Source organism: Synchiropus splendidus, chromosome 3, assembly GCF_027744825.2.
Source record: "Synchiropus splendidus isolate RoL2022-P1 chromosome 3, RoL_Sspl_1.0, whole genome shotgun sequence".
NCBI classification, from domain to species: Eukaryota; Metazoa; Chordata; class Actinopteri; order Syngnathiformes; family Callionymidae; genus Synchiropus; species Synchiropus splendidus.
The window spans coordinates 4,941,086-4,965,952 of NC_071336.1; the positions used below are offsets into that span (position 1 = coordinate 4,941,086).

Here is a 24,867-nt window from a genome sequence, read left to right on the forward strand (position 1 = left end):
TGTAGCTCAGCCCTTGTAGATTCGCTGTGCCGGGTTTTTCCATGTCTGAAGCGGTCAGTTTTGCTCCACAGGGTGGCAGGTGTCCAACAACGTCATCTCCATTTGAGTTTGTCATACAAAGAGTGTAGGGGTTGGTCATGGAGCTCTTCATTTGGCCTCCTTCATCTCCTCCACACAGTCCTGTTTCTTTTTGTGATGGAGCTGCTCTTGTTCACCAGCTAGATCAGTCTTGCGATCTCCCCTTGTAACACTGATGATGACTTTGCTAGCGACGACAAATGTGAGTTGACCCCTGGTTTACTCTGATTTCCAGCACACCGAGAGCTTGGCCTCTTAAACTTGATTTAGTTGTCATTATTTTTTGTTCCTCCACCTGTGAAACCCACCTGATTGCCGTGACTGGCAGAAGAAAAGGCAAAGTGACACTGTTGATTTGTTATTCTTTCGTTTTACTGCATATTAATCACGTGTTTTCATTAGTTCTCTATTAGATGTGATCGCGTAACAATTACAGCAATGACAGGCTGCTATTAGCCATTTAAATAAGCGTCGCGATTATTTTGTTCCTCATAAACATGATTTCAACAGTCCAAACTAATAATGTGCACGTATTCAAAAAGTCAAAACCAATTTCCTTGAGGAGCACTTTTCAAGTATTTATTTCCCCCTGCCGCAGAAGGTCAGCTGTGGGTGGTGATGTGATGAGAATCAATATTTCTGTCACTTAAGTAATTCTGTCAGTTAAGACACTGACATCACTCAGGGATAATCATCAAGGAAACGTGTGGTGGAGGTTGACAGGGACTGATCTTGCTACACTGCTGTGCTGTTCCTCTTCTTTGAGTCTGCTGCACTACCAATACAAATGAGTCACTGTCACTCTCTTTAGTAGTTCAGAGTGGGAGGAAAGGAGTGTCCAACCAAAGTGTGTTCCAAATGCATTCGCAGCCCTTTGTTCAATTGCAGAACTGCATTTTCCCTCCATTCATGTCAACAACTCCAATGGGCCCAGCTTTGACTGCATACATGCTCAATCTCTGAAAGTACCAGCAGCTGAACTCAAAAGACATTAGTGGTGGCAAGTAATGATGGCCTTGAATTTGATGACTTCCATGTGTGAACAGTGTCAAAGTTTCAGCAAAGCATTCATTTTGCTTCCTCTAGATTTTTCCTGACACACATTGTCGCTTCTGCCCTATGTTGCTTTTGCATTATACTGTTCACGGTTTAGTCGAGATGGGTTGGTGATGCTTCATGAAAGTCTATTTGAGTGGACACCGACCAAAAAAGCCTCATCACCACAACATGTTTCTGTCTATGCACCAAATTCAAAGTGCCCATTTTGTGCTTTTGGAATATGACAAGTGGCAGCCACGTTTCTGAAGCCGCCATGATGGTGTGCTCCTGTGGCGGCACAGTCAGAAATATGTTTCTTCATACACCATTTTTGTAAGAAGATGCAGTCTACAAGGATGATCACTTCAAAATCAGGTCGTTCGATATGCTGACTCGATAACACATCTTTGTATCACAACTTGTTCTGGATTAAGTGTCATAATTCTGGATGATGGACCCAAGTGCAGGAAGTGTTGGTCAGCAGAAGGCACGAAAGACGAGGTTAAATTACAAATATTTATTCGTTGGAACGAACAAATAAATACAGACAAATAACTAGAAACTAAGGACGCCGGGAAACGCAGACCAGGAACAACACACAGGGAACGGAGTGAATCTGGAAAACAAGAGAGGCGGATTAGAATCAACAACCTACTATATAAATGGGAGAACAGGAAACACACACCCAGAGTTAAGCTCAACGTGGTGGTGGCACTAAACTGAAAGCGCTCGGTGGCGGTGGATAATCACACTCGCACGCACGAGGGGTAAACTGACGAAGATATTACTAAAAAGTGAGGCTTAAATAACAAGCTCACAACGCGGTCTGAATTGGAAGATAGAAGGACAGACAAAAGCGGAGCGAGGAAGAATGAGGGAAAATCAGGATACGGCTGAAATAGAAATCAAGCGCACAAGGAGAATTTAGAAAAGATCAGGGAGGGAAGCAAACACACAGGAGTCTTGGAAGAGTTTATCTTGATGAAGCAGGAAGCAATAATCTGGCAAACAGGACTGACGTTGACAGGTTTATATCCAAGAGGAGTCTATTAATGACAGCTGTGTTGCCAGTAAAGCTGGAGCCAAAGCAGGAATAGGAAACCGGGGGTAACAAAATAAAAGCACGAGAGAAAAATACAAAAAGGAACAGACAATGAAGTGCAGACATGACATTAAGTACTTCATGAAGAGCCTGAGATCATCAACTTCTGTCTTCTGACACTCACACTTGCATCTTTCTTCGGCTTTGAAACGGATGAATGCCTCCAGCCCAGTTTTACACTTGCACTGGTTCTGATTCCAGTCTTTTAATTCGTCTTTCATCACATCATCATTTTCCTCCCTTTGTTTGTTTTCTGATTCTTTCAGCTTGTTTATTTCCTGTTCCAGGCTTTTACTCTCATTTCTTAGTGCCGCCGTCTTTCCCTCCATTTTTTTTGTATCAAATGAATTCCTCCAAACCTTCAATTTTCTGCGTAAAAAGCTGTGTTCTGAGCTGCATTATCGGCTCCCCAACAATCGATTGGTTTTTCCTGCAGACTTTCTTTAGGGTCTGTGTCCGCTGTGGTTCATGCCGGTTGTTTCTTTGTCATACACAGCTTAATATTTTTTGTTTGCCTCGGCAGGCCACACTGGTCCTTATGACCCGTACGAATTGATGATGATGATTCTGCTGCGTGGTTGTCCGTTGTAGATAGACATGCATTTTCGTCCAGGGTGCAGCTTCACCATACTGTGGAGGTCCAACCTCACACTGTTCTCCCCTACAGACAAAGGCTGCCAAATCTAATTTGAAAACATGAACACATTACCAATAAGCTGATCCTGCTTCACTTACGCCCAAATCCACTTAAATGGACCAAACAGCAAATGAGCTGTTTGTTCGCAAACAAAACTAGATAGATTAGCAGCCACAGCTTAAGAGCCATTAATCCCTTCTGCTGTTAAAGGATTTTATATCCCCAACCAACATGTGGAAGTGATGGACTGCGTTATTCATGTGAATACAGAACCTAATGGCTTTTTGGATGTCTCACGTTGGGAGAAGTAGCACCTGCAATTACTGGCCTGAGAAAAAAGCCAGAGCTGGGTAGCTTTTTCTCCTGAATTTCTTCAGCATTCTGTCTTTTTTGTCCCATTGCTGCTCTTTATCTTTCCTCTCCCATTAACAACACTTGGTGGAAAATTTAAGAATTTAATTTGTCTGAAGTTGAGTTGGCCTGGCCATGTAGCGTGCAGTGTAATGAATCAAAAGCAGCCCCCTCCTGCTGAGTCCAATTCAACCTGTGAACCGTTAAACATTGAAGACATGCTGGATCCTTTTCTCCTCCTCCTCTGTAACAATAGCGTCAAACACACATTACACAGCAGCTGCCTGCGTTGGCCAAAAAAGGCACAAAAGCAAAATGAAAAGGAAAACAAATTAAAGTAACTCTGTGATTGAGGCCCAGCTTGACTTCTTTAATCAAACTCTTGAAGCTTTCAGCAAACCAAATGGTGGGGAGTATTTTAATATGCTGCAAAGGGCCTTGGTGTATTGTTGTTGTGAACACAGCAGCCTCTCTAGCATGTAATAAAAGTTTCCTTTTGGTTCCTCCGATTGGTGCGACACATTAATGGAGATGGCGCCCCTGTGTGAAACCAAACAAGAGGCGGCTGGCAATGGTTGTAGCCTTTTCTGAAACTACAAATGGATAAAGTGGCATTGCTGCAGCATGTTCAAGGCTATAATCTGGAATACACTTTAGGACCTGGGATTTTATCTTTGAGCTGATGACTGCAGTACGCGTAGCACATTTGATTTTAATCTGAAATTGTTCTTCTTTGATCATGACTGATCCATTGGAGGAGCTATACATCATATTGCTGAACAGTGAATAACATTTCTGATAAAAAGCTCTCTTGTGAATGCTCTGTAAAAAAAAAAATGTGGTCATGCTTGTTTGAATTCTGGGCAACTGCTCCAAATTGAGCAACTTCTCTTTGTCTCGATAGGTCGTCTTACCTGCAGTCTTCGTGTGTCTCTCCCTGATCTTCGCGCTTGTCGTTCCCCCTTTCTCCGAATATCCAAGCCTGGAACTGCAGCCCTGGATGTACAATCTGCCTCAAACCACTTTTTACAGGTAATAATTATAAATGTGAAATGAGATTCAAAGTGCATCATTTGAGATCAGCCAGCAAGTTGATTGATTCAAGAGCATCTAAACTGAACTTAGAAAGGAAGACTGTGATAGTTTTCTCTTCATGTAGTGTTAACAGTTTCTGTGTACTACAACATATGCCAAATGACTTGGTCGTGGTCTAAAAAAAAAAGCATACTATGCAGCGTCCAATATATACCGTCATAGGAGTGAGGATATGTTGGACAGACAGTCAATGAGTCAACATCTTTACAGATATGACACACTGTATTACAGGTTCTGCAGAAAACCACTGATGCTCAATCATTGAGCTTTTTCAACGCATTGTTCTGGATCATTGCTTTTTTTGTCCGTCAGATTCTGTGACTCCCTTTTCACCTGAGCTGCTGTCACTGAAGTGGATACATGATTTTGCCACGTACTAAACACCTTTTGGATGAATAACACTGTGAATTATATCGTGTCCATGGCAAGAATGAGGGCAAACATATGAACTGATGGAGGAAGAAGAAAAAAAAAAACAGGAATAAAAAACACAGTGGACTTTTAAGCTGTCCTATATGCTTGATTGATATTTGCTCATTGATATTGTTCCAGACCAATGTAGAAATCCCAGGCTAGGATTGTGGTATCATTAAAAAAACTTACATTGATTCTTTCTGCAACATGATTTTGAAAAAAAAAAAAATCACTGTAAAATCCTGCTTTAAAGGCAAATAGCGACAACCTGAGCAACATTCTCAATGTTGACTTTTTTCATCGTCTTCTGCATGACAACATTAAAATTCAAGCTGAGTCCAAGCAAGCTATTCTTGCGTGATACAGCTCTCCTTAATATCACCGCCTCCGGCCAATTACTGAATATTGTCTTTTCTCATGAATTGCCTTAAACGTCCAACTTAATGGCCAGTGCACCACTAAATGGTCCATAACTTCTCGTACTTACAGTCTTCTCTCGTAAATGCCAAATGACCCGTTCTGGAAATCTGACAATGGACAATTGTTAGTGGCTTGTTCATTCCTGTTCATCTGCATCTGGGTATAGGTAGCAGCTGGTATGTTTTTAATCGGTCTATCTTTGTTGCAATTTCCCTAAATCTGATTCTATTAACCTTATTCAGCCGTTACGAGACAACAACTGGGATACGAGATATGTGATATGTAGCAATATCCAGCTGAAAGTAGAAAAGCTTCCATAAACACTTGGTATGGTCTTATTGATGTTACACTGCTATTGATGCACGACTAGCTATTTCGCCAATGAGGGGGTGGGTTGAGCGCAGGATATCCAACGTAGCCACTGAGGCTACTTGACCTTTGAACAATGGTGTTAATGGAGATGTTAAATCAGTGTTTCATCCAAATGGCAATCATACATTAATCTAAACCCTGCAACACTTACTCCATAACATGGTCCTCGACCTTGTGCTTCAGAGAGCACGTTAAATGTTCCAGCGACTCCAATAAAAACTGCAACAAAAACACTTCTCAAGCATAGCCCTGCCCACATTACACCCTGCCCAGCCCTCCAGTTTTAGAAGCAAAGCTTTGCACTATAAAGTATTATTAGATGGACCACATTTGACTTTCTTCCAATATTATCTCTCTCCTCACTTCCTCGGCCGTTTCATTGCATTTATATGAACTATTCATTAGTTCCACTCTTTCTCTGTATATTCACAAGTGTCCATCCTGGAACTATCAGCTAGTTTTATGAGCTTGGATATTGTGCTAACCGAGCCGTTGTTAATTGCATAAACAGATGGTTGCACATCATCTGTTTTTACAGTCAGGCCATTTCAACTGCTCTCAGCAATGGCTGGAGAACTGACCGGCTGACCTTCATGGATATACGATAAAATGACAATGACAATGAAAGACAATGAACAGTGCACTAATGCTAATGATGGTGGCCACTGCTGGCAGGGCAGGACACTGGATTAACCCCCACTGGGCCCAGTCTCTCAGATCTGTAGCACAGTGCAAGGTGCTTGGGTAGTGAAGAAACCATGCAATGAAATTATTTATATATATATATATATATATATATATATATATATATATATATATATGTGTGTGTGTGTACGGACTGATTAAAGAACCAGATATTTTACTTGAAAACCAAAGGTTTTGGTGCTCTAGTTTCTTTAATTTCAAAGCAAAAATGTTGAATAATTGTCTTGAAGCATCTAAAAAGTAGGCTGGCCTCACTTTGAGTAGCAGTATGTTAATGCACCACCCACACTGTGAGACAGACAATATTGAACACTGAGCATCGTTTGACATCCAGCTACAATTAAAAGGGAATAAAAGACACAAGCAAGGTTTTGCTTTTTTTTTTAGATTGGCAGAAACTTTGAACATTTGTTGTTTTTGAGAAATGTTCAATCTCTCTTAAATCAGGTGATTGAGCATAAAAATCGTCCATAAAAATCTACTTCTGTGAACTTGCTGTGACGATGGCCACATGTGAGAGAGATGAGGGTGATTATATCAAACAATATATGTAGTGTCAACTCAGCAATGGCTCCTACTAGTGCCATCACGAGAAGTTCCCTCACTGGACCATCAGTCGGTGATGTGTCCTTCCAGGTTATTGACATGGGTGTTAACCTGTGTTTTGCCTTCTTCTAATCCTGTTTCTTTGTCTAAATGAAATTATGGTGGACGGGTACAGCAGATTGTTGAAAATAGTGAGTGGGCTATAAAGTGGCTGTTTCACCCACATTTTACTGCAGGGGCCAAGAAAGTAACAACTGAACAATAATCTTTCATTTCTCTATAATTCACTGTCAACCACAGGACAAATTAACAACAAAACTATGCAGTAAAATGTGTCCAAACTCAACCATGTGATAAGCACTACCTCTATCCATGATATATGATGTTACATTTGGCTGACCTTTGCAAAATGTTCATACACTAAAGTGAGAAACAACACAGTAAAGTGACTTTAAGAGGTCCTACCCGTGTATAACCGCCTGTCATGCTGTTGTGGGTTGACTTGGTACTATTTAATATGGAAATGTAATTAAAATAAAAATTATGACAAACCGCATTGCTTACCCTCAGGAATTTAACTTTGATAGGCAATTTTAACATGGATTGTCCAGCTTGTCACATTTTTTAAGTTGTGTCATCGATTCTTTAAAAGCCCTGTGGTTCAGTAGTTTATTGGTAGACAGAGCTGTCGCTGACCCAGCCATTTTTGTACTGAAATTGTAGAAAATGCATCTTGTTATTGCTTCATGGTGAAAAGTAAAAATAAAAAGTTAAAAAAAAGTTAAACAAAAACAGTGTTCAGGAGGAGAATTTAGGACGCATGCAGTTCAATAATCGGATAAATCTATTGCTGACCTTTGCTGCTCAATTCCACCTGCACATTTTAAGTCAGCAATATACGTTGTTGCACGGTACTTCACAGTAACTTTCCAATTTTATTTATAGCAAGGATGGGACACAGATGGAGGTTGCGAATGTGGTGGAGAGTCTAGTGAACAACCCTGGTTTCGGAACTCGTTGCATGACTGGAAACCCCATACCGTAAGTAGCCGGGAGCTGTCATAATCTGGATTTAAATCGTATGCGAGATGGACTATAGTTCACTCTGGCCAAGGACATGTTTTCAAAATCTGCTACAGTATGGGTCCTGCCGAGTCATAATGCATTGAAATGTACCCTGTACCATGAACTGAAAAAGACTTATGTATTTCTGTTCTCTTTTGTGATGAGGTTCAAACACCGTGTTTTCACTTGATGGTCTAATTCATGCTGTCATGCTGCGCGCTTGGCGTTTCCACATTTTCACCCTGACTATTAGTGGGTTCTTTTATCTACAGTAAGTGTGGTTGGGCACAGTTCAAGTGGTATGAGTTCCTTCTTCCTCTGTGTGCCTCTCCATCAATTGTTAATTGAAACACCGTTTGTGGTGGGCTGTGCTTACCATTGTTTTTCTATCGTATCGTCAAGGTCAAACTGTGCAATAAAGTGTCAATAACCTGTTTATTAAAGACATTTGTTGACTTGTTTCAGCTTGTTACCCTGTGCTCCTCTTGAGTCTGAATGGTTCACACCAGACGTGGATCAGTCAATTGAAGACATCTTTATGAATGGGACCTGGAACATGTCCAACCCTTCACCTTCATGCTTGTGCAGTACTCCTAAACGAAACATCATGCTACCGGACTGCCCTCCTGGAGCCGGTGGACTCCCACCTCCACAGGTAGGCCTCTCACACCAGTGTTATTGAAGTGGATCACAGATGGTACTGCATCTTGCGAACAGTGTTAGCAAGATCAAATGTCACATGCACTTATGGTGACGTGTGAATGAACCACGTCCATCTATTTCTCACTAATTTAGTTAAAAAAACAAAACAAAAAAACAACGTGATCTCTTTGCTTTGTGACGTCAAGCCCACTGATGTCGCAAAGAGCATGCATGTGACCAGGACAGAATCAGAGATTGACTGTGCACTGATCCCAGTAAACAGAGCTGCATCGGCTCCAGGGAGTAACTTTTCAACCGCTGGGCTCTTGTCTTAAATCATGTAGAAGTGTATTTTTATCTGTAAGGTGGGGTATGTCTTTACTGTTCCCAAAACATGTGGCTCTTTAGAGTGACAAGACTGCAGGAGCTGCCTTTCTGGTCTTTTGCTGCAAACAAATACAGGTTTTGTGGAGAACTCAGTAAGGAGCTTCTTCAAAGAGCTGTCCTGGTTCTGAACTTTGAAGTCTGTGTATCTCTTCGCTGTTCTAGCTGAAGTGGATATTGAGATTTTGCCACGTACTAAACACATGCTCTTAGATGAATAAAACTGTGAACTTTATGCTGTCCATGACATTGATAGCTCTGATTTAACTCAGTCAGAAATGTGTAAAGTGTCTTATGCTATTCTAAATACTTCGATGCCATTCTGCCATTACTTTGAAATTGCCCAAGATTTAACATTTTATTTTCATGTGAAGCTATCCTTTGATTATGAGAGTTTTGATTTCTTAATATATATATATATATATATATATATATATATATATATATATATATATATATATATATACTGTATATGCTGCCAATTCTTCACCCCCTTTATTTTCCTAGTCTTTTCTTCTCTCTTACTTCCCCTAAACACTACACTGCCATGCTCCAATATAGCACTTCCCTCCCCATGAGTCTGTTACGCCTCGTTGAACTTGTGCAATTCTCACTGTCGGCATCTCTAGATGACAGGGCTATGCAAGGCCACATGTAGAGAACAACTGTCCAGCAATCATGCTAGGATAAGTTTGTTGTGACAGTCGAGAAAGAAAAGTGGCCTTAGAGCGACCTCTCTCCTCCCCTGATGACCTTGTCTCATAGCCCTGTCAGTGTGTACTCCTCTTTGTTAAAGTGCTACCTGTGTTGCAGCAGGTCATCCCAGTATCTTCAATGTTTCCTCCTTTGTGTTATCACTTCTAAGACTACACTGGAGATACACAAGAGTCTTGCTGTTCTTGCATCAATGTAAAACTGTTCTATAAACTAACATGAAGAACAGATTTGTGTGCAAGTCGATGGTGATTCTGTTTAATCCAAGGATTATTGTTCATTCTTTTATTTTTCCATCTTGTATACAAGCTGCAGTCTGTTAGGTTGACATACGTTTACTAGTTCAACCGGTTCATCTCACGATTAGTGGTTATCAGATACAGAAACGGTGGTCAGTGGCTGCAGCACAACCAACTTGGATAAGCTCTGTGTAACTAGGAAATATGCACAATGTGGGTGAAACCTGTCGAATATTCATATTTACAATCTGATCTGAGCTAACCAGTGACACTGCCTCTTTATCATCAAATGTTGTTGATGTAAATTGAGCTAGCTATCTGTAACTAGCTAGCTGTAAACTATCTCTGCTACTTAGAAATACTTTGAACAAGATTTTTATTATATTATTATTATTTTTGGACTGGAAGACGTGAATATTCTTACAGAATGTTGGCAAATGCATTGATAGTATAAAGTATACTGCATATGCTCCTCATATTATTGGTGAAAAAATAAAAAAATAAAAATAAAAACAAGCACGTATATATTGTAAAGTCAGTGTACAGAAGATACAACATGATACTGGCATCACATCAAACACCCATTCATTGCCAACACCTTGACTCTAAACTTACTCCAATCCAAAATATCTCCTGAACTGTCTATTGCATCAAACCAGTGTAGAACAGCTTGATTTGAAGGTTGGCTGGGTAAGGAACATACACTACAGACCAGAGGTGGGCAAACCAGTCCACCAAGGGCTGGGGTGGTGCACTTATTTGTGCCAACTGATGAAGCACACACAGTTTAACCAATGAGGTTTCAGCTGAAACAAGTAACAACTGACTGAAAATCAACTGATTGGTAAAAAGGTCTTGTTTGGTTGGAACAAAAACCCTTTGGGGGTCAGTTCGCCGACCCCTGCTTTAGACTCAGTCGAACAGGCAACACATGCCTCATCACCTGACTGAGTATAGTATAATGAATGTACAATCATTTTTGACAACAAACACTGTAATGAGCATTCACATGTAGATGAGTGGGACAGTGGAGAAAGAGATGGACTATAAATGAGGTTTGTTTTAAGGACAAGCACTCTCCTATTCAAGTTGTTCAAAATGTTGAAATAGATCAGATAGACAATGGCTGGAAAAGGAAAAAACAAAAACAAAAACAAAATACATTATTACATTACAATTACATTAAATTACATTAGAAATTAGGCCTCCAATTGAAGCATATATTCTTCCCGTAGTGTTAACAGTCTGCTGCAAATATCAACTGAGAATGAAACAGACATTAGTTGATGAGATTGAGTGGACTGGCAAGGTGTTTATTTACTTACTTATTTATTGAAAACTTTTACCTCCATGCAATGCAAAGCTTTTTGAGTCTGTCAAATTACGATTCATGGAGCCATTTCGGCCCTAAGGCGTTCATTGCGATAGATGCTTTTGAAAACAGCCCTTGTCTGCTGCAGTTCAAGTCTGGCAAAAATCAATGTGAGCCTTTTACACATTTGCCCCGAGTTAAACTGTGAACCTTCCTCACACAGTTTGCAATTAAAAGATCAGTGATAACTAGCAGCCAGATGGTTGAGTAATTGAACCCAACCACCTACTTCCCTTTTTTTGATATAAAGGAATTGCAATGCAAAGGACTACATGTATATGTCGGCCAAAAACCCAAAACATACTATATATGTATGATGAATGAAAATAGTTATTTTCAAGTTGCAATGGACTATGGAGAGATAAACAGGTACCATGCCAGAAATTTCGAATTTACTTGGATGTAGCTGTCAAGGGATATTTATTTGTTATTGCATCAAAGCTGCCTTCTGATGCCTGAGGAATTTAACTCTCCTGCCTGAATGGTGTTCAGCTCTCTTTCTGCCAGCCATATGCCAGAACCACACTCAGACAAATGTACACTGCAATAGTGGGAGTGAAATGTGGAAAAAAATGTGGAAAGGAAATGAAAAACCTGCACAACAAATGAGGATTTCGAGAAAATGTATCTGACACAGATACAGCAAGATTATTCTGGAGAAGAGGCTTCAAAGATCAGAAGCAACTGACTGGTGATAACACACAGATGACTCACAGCAACACACAAAACCACATTAAGGACATCACACACAGTCAGGTCTACACACAGTTACACATAACCACTGTTCGGGAAAATAAGGAAGAGTGGAAACAAGGGGAGGAATTATGAGAATGCTTCTTCACTCTGCTCCTTTTCAATCTCTGTGAAATGTAAGAAGTGTTGACTGCACCAGCCATGTCACAGGCCCTAGACTTGAGCTACCACAAGTTTGGACACTTACAGTAGTAGTCTCAGGCACATTGGCTATTGGGTTGTGTAGCATGGGATAATGGACAAGTCAGAATATAAAAAAAAAAAAATAAAAAAAAACATATGCATGTCTTTTGCAATGGACTGCACTTTGATCACTGAAAATATCTTTCTGTGAACTGCGGGCTGTTCCCTCCTATTCTTTCATGTCCATCCATTACACATGAGAACTGTGTCTATGTCACTATTGCCACTCCGATTCAGATTGTTTCCAAAACATTCACTATTCACCCATAGAAGTGTTTGATCTGATGTCAGAATCACATTCAGTTTTGGTATTTGATAGTTTAATTTAATGATTGTGTGTATTATTTAATTCCACCAACCAACCCATCACTTCACTCCCATGGTGTAATATATTGACGTTGGTGATGTCATGTTTGCCTAAGAAGCGACCCAGGTGCAGATGACTGCAGGCTGACAGAAGGCACAAACAACGAGATTAAATTAATAAATTTAATAGACAAGTTACAATGAACACAGACAACAAAGACAGGAACTGAAGGCGCCGGAGTCAAAACACAAACCGGGAAATACACAGAGGGACTTGGGAAAACTCTGCAACAAAAGAGAAGTGAATTAGATTCAACCTTGAAAAACAGGGAGAACTCAAACATGCTCGGATATAAATTCACAAGGTCCAATCAACTAAAAGCGCTACGTGGAGGAGAAACACTCAAACTCACACGAAGGGAAAAAAACCTACACAATCGAAAAGTGAGTTTAAGAACACTCACACGCGGTCTGGCTAAAGAATTGATGAAAACAGAAACGGAGCAAGGAGGAGAAAGCGAAACTCTGAAGAGAAATTAAAGCGTGTGCAGGAATCTAGAAAAATTCAGAAGAACAAGGAATATAAGTCTTGGGAGATTTACCGAATGACACGAAGTGACCATCTAGCTGCCAGCATTCTGGAACCCACGAGAAGATATCCACGGAGGAGTTGATGGCGGGATGAGCTCCAGCTGCGCTGCCATTGAGCTGGATGGGACAGAGGAAAAGGAAACTACAGGGGGTTAACAAAATAAAAGCACGCGGAACAGACAAAGAATAAGAGCACAGAGTACGGAACGTGACAGGGGAAGTCCTTTGCTGATGCCAAAGGCAGCCTTCAGCGATGCATGTGGACGCATGAGGATATCAATTGAAGCCCGTTCCTCCAGCGCAGCATGTAAGAAAAAGACAGATGTTGTGGTTGGGCAATAAAGAGGATGGCACTCGTTTCATTATCCCAGAAACAACGTGCCATTTGCGTTTTAAAGTCCCTCAAACGGCAGTGTGTTTCACTCACGGTGACTGCACAGGAAGAGAGCCACACAAGGGCTTCCTGCCCTGTGCATGACGCTCCTCATGATATGCGCAGTCCACACGCCTACACCAGCCAACCAAGAACTTCATTATTTTTTTACAACAATTACAATTTATTGGCTGTTTTTGATACCCATGAATTTTGATAATCTGTATAAACAAGTGTTTGCCCTGATTCTGCTCTGAGTTGTGTGCTAGTTCTAATGTGTATATTTGTGCCAACATATATTGCTATGTCTATCATACACTATGCTATTCAAATGTCTTGTGGCAGGAAAGGCGCAGGAACCCACCTTTGCTTTGGTTCACCATGTTTTGATTTGTTTCCTGAACTGTTGACCAAGTCGGGCTCTGTTCACCACCTAATGAATACCTAATGTCCTATTGGGGAAGAAAAAAGTGGCTTCGCTCAGGTCATTGTCTCGCAGGAGTATCTGATTAAGCAACACAGCGTGTTTGCTCAGTCCCCTCATTTGAAGCTGTTTGTAAACAAGAACAGGACACCTGAGTAACTGGGCTTGGTAAATAGGTGTCTGGGGTGGTTCACTTTATCAAAGATGACTCTTTTAATGACTATTTTCTTACTCTTCTAACCAAGCTGGACCTGGTGCTGCTCTGGGTATGTGGCGGTGTGTACACACAAATGTGGAGGGTTGTCATGGCAGTGTGTTGCACTACATCCTAATTGGATGTGTGAATGGACCTATTTATCCACTGAAGGGCATCTAATTAGGGTCCTCTGACACCAGACCCGGCTTTTTCAGTGTGTGGGTTGTGGGACACTTTTTATCCCGTGGTTCATGGCCAACCTTAATTGACCATTATTATGCGGGTTGAGAGATTGTGTTCCATGTTAGCTTTCACTGTCACTGTGATATCTTTGCTCTAAATCAGAGGCGGGAAATGTGAGTGACACTGAGTCAGACTCACTGATTTAAAGAAATAGCTGGTTTGCTGGAAGGTTCTGTGTATTTGTTAAGGGCAGCGACTATTCACTTAATGGATTTCTCTTGTGTAGATTTGTGGAATCAGAGGGCACCCAATGGCCAATGTTCAGTAAAAGCCACTATTAAGTCCTTTATATGCATGGAAAATCCAAATACAAAAACAAACCTTTAAACCGACATCAGCACCTCTGAGCTCACAAAATGTGAGGACAACTGTGTTAAGGGCTATGGAACCTGTCAGACTTGAGAGGAAGTTTGCATGTTGCTACTGCCATTTAGCAAGGATGCAAATGATATCCTGACATATATCCCATTTTTCTATATCTTATTAATTCATTGTTTTTTTGCAGAGGATCCAGAACACAACAGAGACACTCCAAAACCTTACTGGACTGAATATGACAGACTTCCTGGTCAAAACTTATGAGCATTCAGGAAAAAACAGGTATGAGAAGAAAACGAATTAAAAAAAAGAATCATAACAAAATATCAGCATCTTAGAGAAAAGTGCTGTTTATCGCTTTTCTGTTTTCAATCAGGCAGAGAGATATGGTAAAGGACAGGGCTTTTGTGCCGTTGATGCATTCACTCTCACAGGGTCACTGGAGAGTAGTTTGGGTGAAAGCCATGTTTGGCTTCTAGTTATTTAGCTATCCACTTATTTTGCTTTTATCTGTCCTGCACGTTTTTCTGTTCATCACACATCCAGGACACATTCAGGGCACTAAAGTGTGTTGTTGTTGACGTTAACATGCATTTGTAACCATTAAAACATGCCTGCCTTGTTATATTGTACGTTCTTGTGACTGCAGGTTTGGGGGAGTCTCAGTCGGAGGAATCAACTCTCAAGTCCGCATAACAGAGGCTGCGATCGAAGACACATTCAAAGAAGTGAAAGGACTTTTTTTCACTTCAGCTCAGGTTTGTGATTGATATTGACAGAAGCAAACAAATGGTGTCTTTTTTTTTTTTATGGTGAATCAGTCTAATCGCTCCAAGATGTTCCATCCTGGTCTCCTAATCCAAACAAAAGGAAAAATTCCACAAAATTGACTCCTTATTACTGACACAGCATTGCATATTACTGTGCTATTTAATTCTAGCTACGTGACCTTATTTGAGTGAACTGTTCACAGAGGTTAGTTTGGGTAGACTACCGATAATCCATGTGCGGTTGAAAATGTGGAATCATCCCATTTTTGTATTCACAATTTTACTAAATGAATATAGTGCTTATATTAAAATCATTTCTCATCAATTTGCTTACAGTATATACAATAAAGTAGGACAGGATGTTAAAAGACTTAATTTCATAAAATGATTAAATGAATTTCATAAAGTAATAAACCAATTCAAAAGCATAATGATATGATGCATCATTGTTGATGTTCAAGCAATTTGTTAGAAACCTTTAACTGTGCAAGTCACATTATCTGTGTGTATTTGAACGCATCAGTCCGTACGATAGATTGTTTGCAGAACAAATATGCTGCTGGTGGAATATTCAAGGTTTGGTTCTGATATTGCACCCATGGTGGTGATATATGTCCCCGCCACTGATTCTTGGTGACACATCCAGCGTTTCTCATGTCAACAGGACCCCACATAGCATAGCATTGTGACCATCTCCTTCAAATTGGTTTTTGGATCCCAAAGGACTACAAATGTTTAAAAGTCACCACGTGGTTAACATCCATTGCTTATACCAGTGAAGCATTGGTATGCTGTCTACCAACCATCCTGCTGGAGGAGAACCAACCCCAGTGGCAAAAGAAGTAAAAGGTTTTCATGCATATCCCGTAAAAATGTGTGTCCCTGGCAACATAGTGTTGACTGCACACCCTCAAAGGACCTCTGACTTTTTCTGCTGGGCCTTCTTGATGAGGGAACTGATGATCAGCTCCCATTTGAGGTCCTTAGTGATGGTCGTTCCCAGGAAGCGGAAGGAGTCCACAATGGAAATGGGTGACTCAGCCATCATGAGGGGGAATTTAGGAAATGTGACTATTCTGAAGTCTTTCGATCAGCTCCACTATCTTCCTGGAGTCTAGCTCCAGGTTGTTTGATGGAGGGAAGCAATATAAGAGCAAACACCAGGAAGTCGGTGGTGTAACCGGTTGCCGTGCATGACCTTCTCAAATATAATTCAGTAGCTCTGTACACTGTCACCGATGAGATGAGGAATTGAGAGAGTGAGGCGATGGTTGTGATGCTTATCCAGCTCGCTAAATTGACGATTGAAACTGTGCCCAGACGCGTCCCTTGTTCATGGCATTAGACTGCTGCGTTTCAACTTACCATTTCCATTCCCACCACTAAGAACATCAGATGAAAATAAATGAGTAACATGCACAAGCTGAAAGAGTGTCATTCCCTTAAAAACCTGCCGAATCCAGCAGAGCAATGGAGAAACTACAGCTCTGCACCTCTCCATCCTTCTTAAACATCTGCATCAAGCCTAGAGTAGAGAACAAACTCATACTAGTCACCCATCATCCTTCCTGCATGACACGACCCTCTCCCAATTATCTTCCATTGGTATAAATCCCACCTTCCCCATGTCTTCAACATCTCAATCTCAAAGAAGATCCCTTTGATAACTGATCAGTTCGCGTCCCGGACTCCAAAGATGCCAGACCCAATGTCTCCTGCCAAAAGTGTCAATCAACGTATTGATAGGTAGTAGTACGAGAGTCAGTTTGTCAGCTGCACCACATCTGCAAATATGCCTTCAGCACCTTAAATGGGGGTCTTAGGGTCTTGAAGAAGGTCCTAATCAAAGCTTCGATCAGGTACAAAGGGAACCTTCGGCTTCATCGTCATCTTCATTGCTGGTAGGACATAAAAGGATCTGTCAAAAGATGCCTTCAGCTACAGCTTAAGGTCCTCAAGAGATGGCACGTACTACACATGGTGGTGAATCTGCAGGATCCAATTCACAGCAATAATCTTGTGTCTCAACAGTAACATCTAGTTGTATCATTCACATATTCCATATGCCTATCCTTTTATTTCAAGTAAATTGTGTTCTGACCAAGATGTAGTTCTATAACCAAATCTATACCAGTGGTATGAAAAAGTATTTAGTGTAGTAGTAAGTGTTCAGGACGTGTAAAAATGCATTTCTATCCAAAGAAATCGATTACATGAATAGGTAAGTCAGAGTTCCTCAAGCGTTGCTGGAATTAGAGGTCCAAGCTAGTTCCTTCCTCAAACAAATAAAGAGGTTGAGATACTGTATATTGTTGACACCAGGACCTTCTAACCTTTCATTTAAATAACATGATTTGTAGTCTCTAAGTTATGTTAACTGAGTAAAAATGCGTCCAAGACACACGTATGAAACCTGAAATGACAATGCTTTTCTACGTTACTGAATGGCACCTGTCCCCTCTTCCTTTCTCTGATGTACATTCCTCCATTAACATTTTAAGTTTCCGTCATATAACCTACTTTTGAAACAAGATACTGCTTAACCAAAGGCTTCCACCCTCTCTCCTGTGTCTCTTAAATCCGCATGGCAATATGCCTTTAATTTGTGCGGCAATGATGATGTAAGCCCAATGGCTGGCCTTCGCCGTTCTGCTTCTCTTCTTATTAACAATGTCCTTGGGAAATGTCTGGACACAAATCTCTGTTGGTTTAAAGCCGTTATGATCCAAGCTCACCATGGTGAATAGAATATCTTTCTTGTCGCAAACTTTCTGCAACACTTTTCTTGAAACACAGTTGTGCTGGATGAAGTAGGCGTAATTTTGCTCATACAATGTATATGCTTTGTATGGCTACGTTCAGAAAACACAATAGATTGCATTTTCTGTAAATTTACACTTTATAATTTCTAACTGTCTTCTTCCTGGTTCATACAAATACTCTTGTTACTGTACATCTGAGGCGCCCTCTGTTTCCAGAACTTTTTTTCCTTTACGCATCAGACAGCCTTTTGGGTTTTCCTGATAATATCCTGATATAGTCCTGTCCTACCATTCTTCTCTTCATCATATCAGTTAAACCCTACTCATTCTACATGACTTCTCTCACATCAACAACTCTTTTTCCTTTTCACTCTCTGAGTCCTATATTTCACCCTCCTATTCTATTCTGTCATCTTCGACCAATAGTGCCCACTTTCTGTGTGACTCCTGCTGCGTAACAACACTACGGGATCTACGTTTTTTGGAATTATGACTTGCATATTTGTTCGATTTGCCTGAGAGAAGGGATGAGATTCAGAAGTGTCTCCTACCTTACACCCACCATCACCACAGTTGACTGGTTCACCAACGAGGAGAGAGAGACCTACAATACCCTCGGCAGGGTAGTGCAGGCCCGACTCTTGTTGGGTTGCTCAAACCCTCCACCAGCATGTGATGGTTCAATCATGTGTTGACTTGGTCCTGGCTTTTTCTCATATTTGCTCTTTAGGGAACATAAACTGTAAATAAACAGCACAAATGTCATTGAGACAATAGTTCCACTTTTTGCCTCCTGGATCTTGGCTGAGATGTCCTTGTATATAAGAAAAAAAGAAGGAAATAATTGCTTCCCTACAGCCATTTCAATGTTTAATTCGGGACAGGACAGAAGGGCACCTGTGACTATTCACATGCTCACACTCAGTGCAGTTTTCAGTTCTTTTTTTTAATGCTCTGTCCAATGGCGTTTGGTCTATTCGCTGTAACAGCACCTCCTCAGAGACTCTTGTTTTTTTTTTTTTTTTGTGGTTTCTCACAGTCTAATAATTCCTTGAGGACAAAAGTGAATTAGGAGAACTGAATGCTAATTTGCTGTCTCTTCTTATGTATTTGTTTTATTCAATTTTCCATATAAGCAGTTCTACATGTTCTGCTATTCAATGTGTCCATCTCTCTCATGTCTCCGTCTCGTTGTGTAGGTAGGTGATTTGACAACTAATCCAGACTCAAGGGTTGCAATCATTCATGACCTGGAGGGTGGTTTTGGTGAACACCAGTGAAGGTTATATAATACTTTTCTGTATGTCACTGGGTCAAATTGACATATATACATACATAGAAACTTTGATCTTAAAATGCTGTTCCAGTTGGATTGAACTGCCATTATCATCATGGGAGCTGTTTAGGTCACCATACGGAAGTAGCACACAGCTTGTTGTTACTGTTTCTCAAATCTGCACCACTATGTTCTGTTAACATATCCACATAGAAACTTTGATCTTAAAATGTTGTTCCAGTTGGTATCGCTGTTCAGAAAATCAAAATTAGAAGGCTGAACCTTAGAAGCAAATGACGCTCCAATAACTGCAGTGTCTCATAAGTGATGAATCTGAGCAATACAGTTCACAGAAACAATAATCACTTACACGATTTCTGCAGTTTTTGAGGTTAAGATGTGTTTCTGCCAGTTGAATCCAATGCTGCTAACCACAAAATGCTAACCCTTACAGGGAAATTTTCATTAAATGAAAAGGTGAGTTTGAGTCCCTGCTGTGTTTCAGGAATGGTAGTTTCATACTGACTAATTTCTATCATCTAGAAAAGAAAACTGATTGTATAAAGACAAAATTGCATGTCTGTCCCAGCCTGCCTGGAACTATGTCAAAATACAGATGTTCTTCGTTTGTTTGTTTTGTTTAACTCTCCGTACACAGCTATATTTTAGCTATGGTTTTCTGATCTGTCTAAACCCCATTCTTGATTTATCCTATGATGTGGACGCAGCTCAACAGTACAAGACATTTGCATTTGCATATTTCACACGTACAGACATTTGCTCTCTGTTTTCCTGTGATGCTGATGATATCAGTAGGCCTCTTGAAAATTGCAGAGCCGCAGTTAAAAAAAAAAAAAAAAAAAAAAAAACATTGTGTCCTGCACTGTATGTAACATCCCACAAATGTTTTGTAGTTCTGGCCTGTTATATGTGGAACTAGGAGGCTCATTCAAGCCTCGTCTTTTTACCATTTAATAAGAGTTTTCCAACTGTGTCAGTGACGTCCTCACCACTAATTCCAATTCTGGTTTCCTCTCCTCCCCAATAGGACAACGAGACAAATCGGATCCTTCGGAGAGCTGAGACTTTAATGAAAAGGCTGGGAACACGAAACAATGTGAAGGTATAACAAGTTGATTACTTTGACTATGTTTTTGGGCAACACAAATATTCACTCATTTGAGTGTCAGAGCCACCTTTCGCAAGGATCTTCATATTTTTTTTTTTTTTATACTGATTTTACGAGTGGCGAATTCTACTAATATATTCCAATGGAGGGGACAACTCACGCGTGTAAGGTGTCTCTAACAAGAATAAACGTGGAGGATCAGAGACGGGTGGCTCTAGAACACTGAATAGCAATATAAAACTCCAAAGATCAAACTTAAGGTGGATGCTGTACTTTCTTAAGAAGGGTCAACACTACAATACATATAATGCCTGTGGGCAAATAGAGGGACTTACTCTTTTCCGGGCGACACTGTTGCTTTGCTCCATTTTTTTGATATGTTGGTATCATCATTGCTTTTTATTTACGTTGGAAAACCATGCACATTTGCACATTTTCAGAGCCTGTTTGAGGCGAATATTCAGTTGTCCCTCATTCTTTAAACTTTGTTCCCCTTCCAGCCAAAGAAAACAAACAAACCATGCACTGTGACTTTCATGGTTTAAGCCAGGAGTGTCCAAACTATTCCAGAAAGGGCTGTAGTGGGTGCAGGTTTTTCTTCCAACCTATGGAGCTTGCACCGTCCCACCAATCAGGTGTCTGCTGAAACAAGCAGCACCGAACTAACCATCAACTGCATACAGTCTCCAGACACCTGACTGGTGAAGCTGTGTGTGTTGTTTCTTGCTCTGTGTGCTGCTCTGAATTGGAATAATATAGAAATAGGTTTACCCTTATTTTGTGTTGTAATTCAAGAAAAGCAACTTTTTGTGTGAGCACTCAGTTATCTGAGTCATCACGCAGCAAAGGTTTGAATCAAGTCAACCGGACTAATGACTTGTTGACAATTATTTCACACTGCATTGTTTAATGCTAAATGTTGCACGACAGTATCTTACCGACAAGCTAACATGACATGGCTAATTTCCAATTGATGCACTTTGTGTTCTAGTCAGCATCACTCTAACACAAAATATAGGCCTTCTGATTGTAGGCCTGTGAGTGATTGTAATGACGGTGACTGTTCAAATATAGAGCAAAAACATTTCTCAGTTCTGCATACAGACAAGTGAGCTCGCTCTGTCACATGATTATTGTATGGAAGTCTGTATTTTAATGTTACTGGTGACTATCTTCCCCATATTTCTGTAATAAAAACAGGACCGCTACTTAGCAAGTGATGTGCTGAGAATAGAATTGAAATTTATTTGGATTCAGCTACTTGCAGGAAAAAATTATGTAAAACTCACCTCATTCTTTGAATAATTAAATAATAATAATAATTGATGATTTTTTGTTTCTTTTTTTTTTTTATTTACCTAAAGCAACAGTGAAATATGGAGAGGTATGTATGCTGGCTTATGAACTATGGATAAGGTCTTCTCTGGACAACACACTAATGTTCCTCAGGGCTCTCTAGTTTTGACCTGAACTTGTAGTATGAGATTTGACAATTTGCAGTCTGGCACATAGGACAACGGAAGCTGGAGCAACCACTCCTGACTTTGGAAATTTAGATTTCCTTTATTACTCCCACAGTGGGGAATATAGTAAAAATATCAGGTAATATAGTAATAATAATAATATATACATAACAAAAAAGTGAATGAGTTAAAGTGAGTAATCATGCAATATTGAAAATAAATGCATATAATGTGTCCTGACATAGTAGCATACACTGTACAATCAAATCACTCATGTGAAGGTGTTGAACATGGTAGCACTTGATGCAACATAAAGAAATGTTTATTCTTTCTCAAACTTGTTGAAAAGGGATGAATAACTGACGTAAGGAGTAAAAGAAATATCTCCTTATTATATTTTAGCCTGATCGGCTCAAGCCGGTAGCACAAGTCCTGGAAGTTTCACAGAAGAGGTAGATAGATGGGTATCTATCTATCTACCTCTTCTGTGAAACTTAATTTGCATCCACTTCAGGCCACCATAGTCAGAGACCACAGGAGGACTTGTGCTACCGGTTTGAGCCGATCAGGCTAAAATAAAATAAGGAGATATTTCTTTTTACTCCTTCTTTTTACACCATGGCACAACCAGCTCTTAATCTTGGGCCATTTTCCATTACTCACTTAGCCACTAGTTCCTGTGCGTTCCGCTGCGGTGTCACTTGGTAGACAATGTTTTTTTGCGTGAGCAGTACCATGTCATTCGTGTGAAATGGTGAAAGTGTGTCAATCACACACCGAATGTGTGAGACTCGAGAGCCCTGGTTCCACAACTATCCACTACGCACCCCACTGACAGACCCACCTTGCTGATCAAAAGAAGTGGGTGACATATTGGGCTGTTTCACATTCTTTTGCTTGCCACTCCGCAGTGTAGGTACGTCATAAATCTGTGCCTGCTGCTGAAGCAGAGTTTGACTTCCATCATCACTTAATTGAATTGATTAACTAATTTAGTTTGCGATGGAGGTATAAGTAAAACTTAAACTGTTGCTGTACTTAGTAGCGACTTGTCATTTTAAACATAGTGAAGCCACTTGCATGGTGTAGATTGTATTCGTGTATATGTTTAATTACATTTTCGTTACATGTGAAAAAAATATAGTCATGAAAGTACAAGTACTCACAGAACATCTAATTATACAGTAATAGTAGCATGTATTAGTTGCTTCCACCCCTACAATGCAGTTCCATGAAATGTCTCCATGTTTTTGTCTCTGAGTTAATTTGTATTCCATTCCTTCCTTTAAGTGGCAGAAAAGTTCAGGAGACCGTTTTTCAATGGCGCTTAAACCATGCTTCTTCGTATCACCGAAAAATGGTTGCTTTTTGTTTGTCTTCTGAGAGATATTGTATCAGTAGATATTCTAGCAGCCCAGGGAATCATAATGGAGGGAAAGGATCAATGCGTTGTGTGCGAGAGAGAAGACGTTGCAGCAGAGCAGGGGTGTGTGTGTGTGTGAGCGTGCGTGTGTCCAGACTAGACTCAAACACCATCCACTCTTAATTAGCAGTGCACTATCAGCAGGGAGTCGTCTCTCACTCCCAGTCTCTTTCATCCGTTCTTTTTCTTCTTCACCCCAGCAGTCACAGACTTGGCGAATCACTTACATTAAAAAGAAAGTGTGGAAAAATGTTTCTTCTCCACTTTGTCTCTGAAGTACATTTAATATGCCACTCCGGGATTTGACAGTCGCCACATGCCTTCAGCTTCCATGAAACAAAGTTGCGTTAGACAGTTTGATCACTTTCTTCCTATAGAACAGAATGCAAATGCGAAAAAATAAAAACAGATCTTTTTGATGTGTTATTTAGTGCTGCTCTCAGATCTCTTTTCAAAAAGAAGATTACTCAGTATGTCCCTATGTTTCGATAATTACTTCTGTGGCTTATGACAAACTATTGCTTTGGAATTTGTGGCCATAACGACAACAATAATACGGAGCGGATATCTTTGGAAGTTGGAAGTCAAGCAGCTCTTGGGCCTAAGGGGCTAAGTGCTGGTGGATAAATGGCGTGTTTTTGTCACATAATTTCCTGCAATTATTGGACAATAATGGGAGCAGTGTGACTACTGCTCACTGAGATGCTTCAGTCACTTAGGATGAAGCAGTCACAAGTACAGTCGACCACAATCCGTTCCAGACGGCTGTTCGAGAAGCGAATTGTTCGAAATCCGAAATCCAAATTCGATTTTTCCCATTACAATGAATGGAAAAAGAAATAATGGGTTCCAAGCCTTAAAATAGTCTTTTGTAGGAGTGAATGTAGAGTGTCTGCTGCAGGTGCACTGTTCGTCTATATGTGTGTAGGCGCTGCATGTGGGAGGGGTTGCTGAGTGAGTGAGGTCTCTCCAGAAGTGAAGAGGTGCCCGGTGCGTGTCCAGCTCTGAATGTATGGTTTTGTGCAGTTTGGCTGTGACAAAGTCATAGAGTGCGCGCTCCAGCCTCTGAGGTGTCGAGAGCGAGCACCTCCCCTGTGACACTCTACCACGGTCCAGTGTGGAGACAGGAAAGGTTTTACACCTCAATATGAAGAAGAAACAGTCAGTAAATGTAGCTAACGGGACACGTCTGCATACAGAGGCTGCGTTATACACAATAACAAAGCTTATGGGTCAGCTGATCGGTCCGCGCATGTTATGTTTTTTTCCGGTTTCTTTCAGGGGCATTCGAGTTCTGGATTTTCGTTCGAAATCCGAAGCAAAAAAAAAAAAAAAAATCGAAATTTTTGTTCAAATTCCGATTTGTTCGAAGTCCGAGACGTTCGAAAACCGAGGCACCACTGTACAACAATGTTCAACAGTCTGTTAGGATCACATGATAACGTCTGCATACTAACAGATATGCTTGATTATTTAGCTCTTT

General features: G+C 40.5%; 1 protein-coding gene across 3 annotated transcripts in view; it reads left to right on the forward strand.

Annotated features, from left to right (window-relative positions):
• LOC128755395 (phospholipid-transporting ATPase ABCA1-like) overlaps nucleotides 1–24,867 on the forward strand; it is a 152,686-nt gene that overhangs the window by 73,196 nt on the left and 54,623 nt on the right. For all 3 annotated transcript variants that reach the window (XM_053858789.1, XM_053858790.1, XM_053858791.1), the window contains exons 29-34: nucleotides 4,111–4,238; nucleotides 7,704–7,799; nucleotides 8,289–8,478; nucleotides 14,749–14,843; nucleotides 15,211–15,319; nucleotides 20,418–20,492. In XM_053858789.1, the coding sequence (XP_053714764.1) occupies nucleotides 4,111–4,238; nucleotides 7,704–7,799; nucleotides 8,289–8,478; nucleotides 14,749–14,843; nucleotides 15,211–15,319; nucleotides 20,418–20,492 (693 nt within the window). The remainder of the gene's footprint in view (nucleotides 1–4,110; nucleotides 4,239–7,703; nucleotides 7,800–8,288; nucleotides 8,479–14,748; nucleotides 14,844–15,210; nucleotides 15,320–20,417; nucleotides 20,493–24,867) is intronic.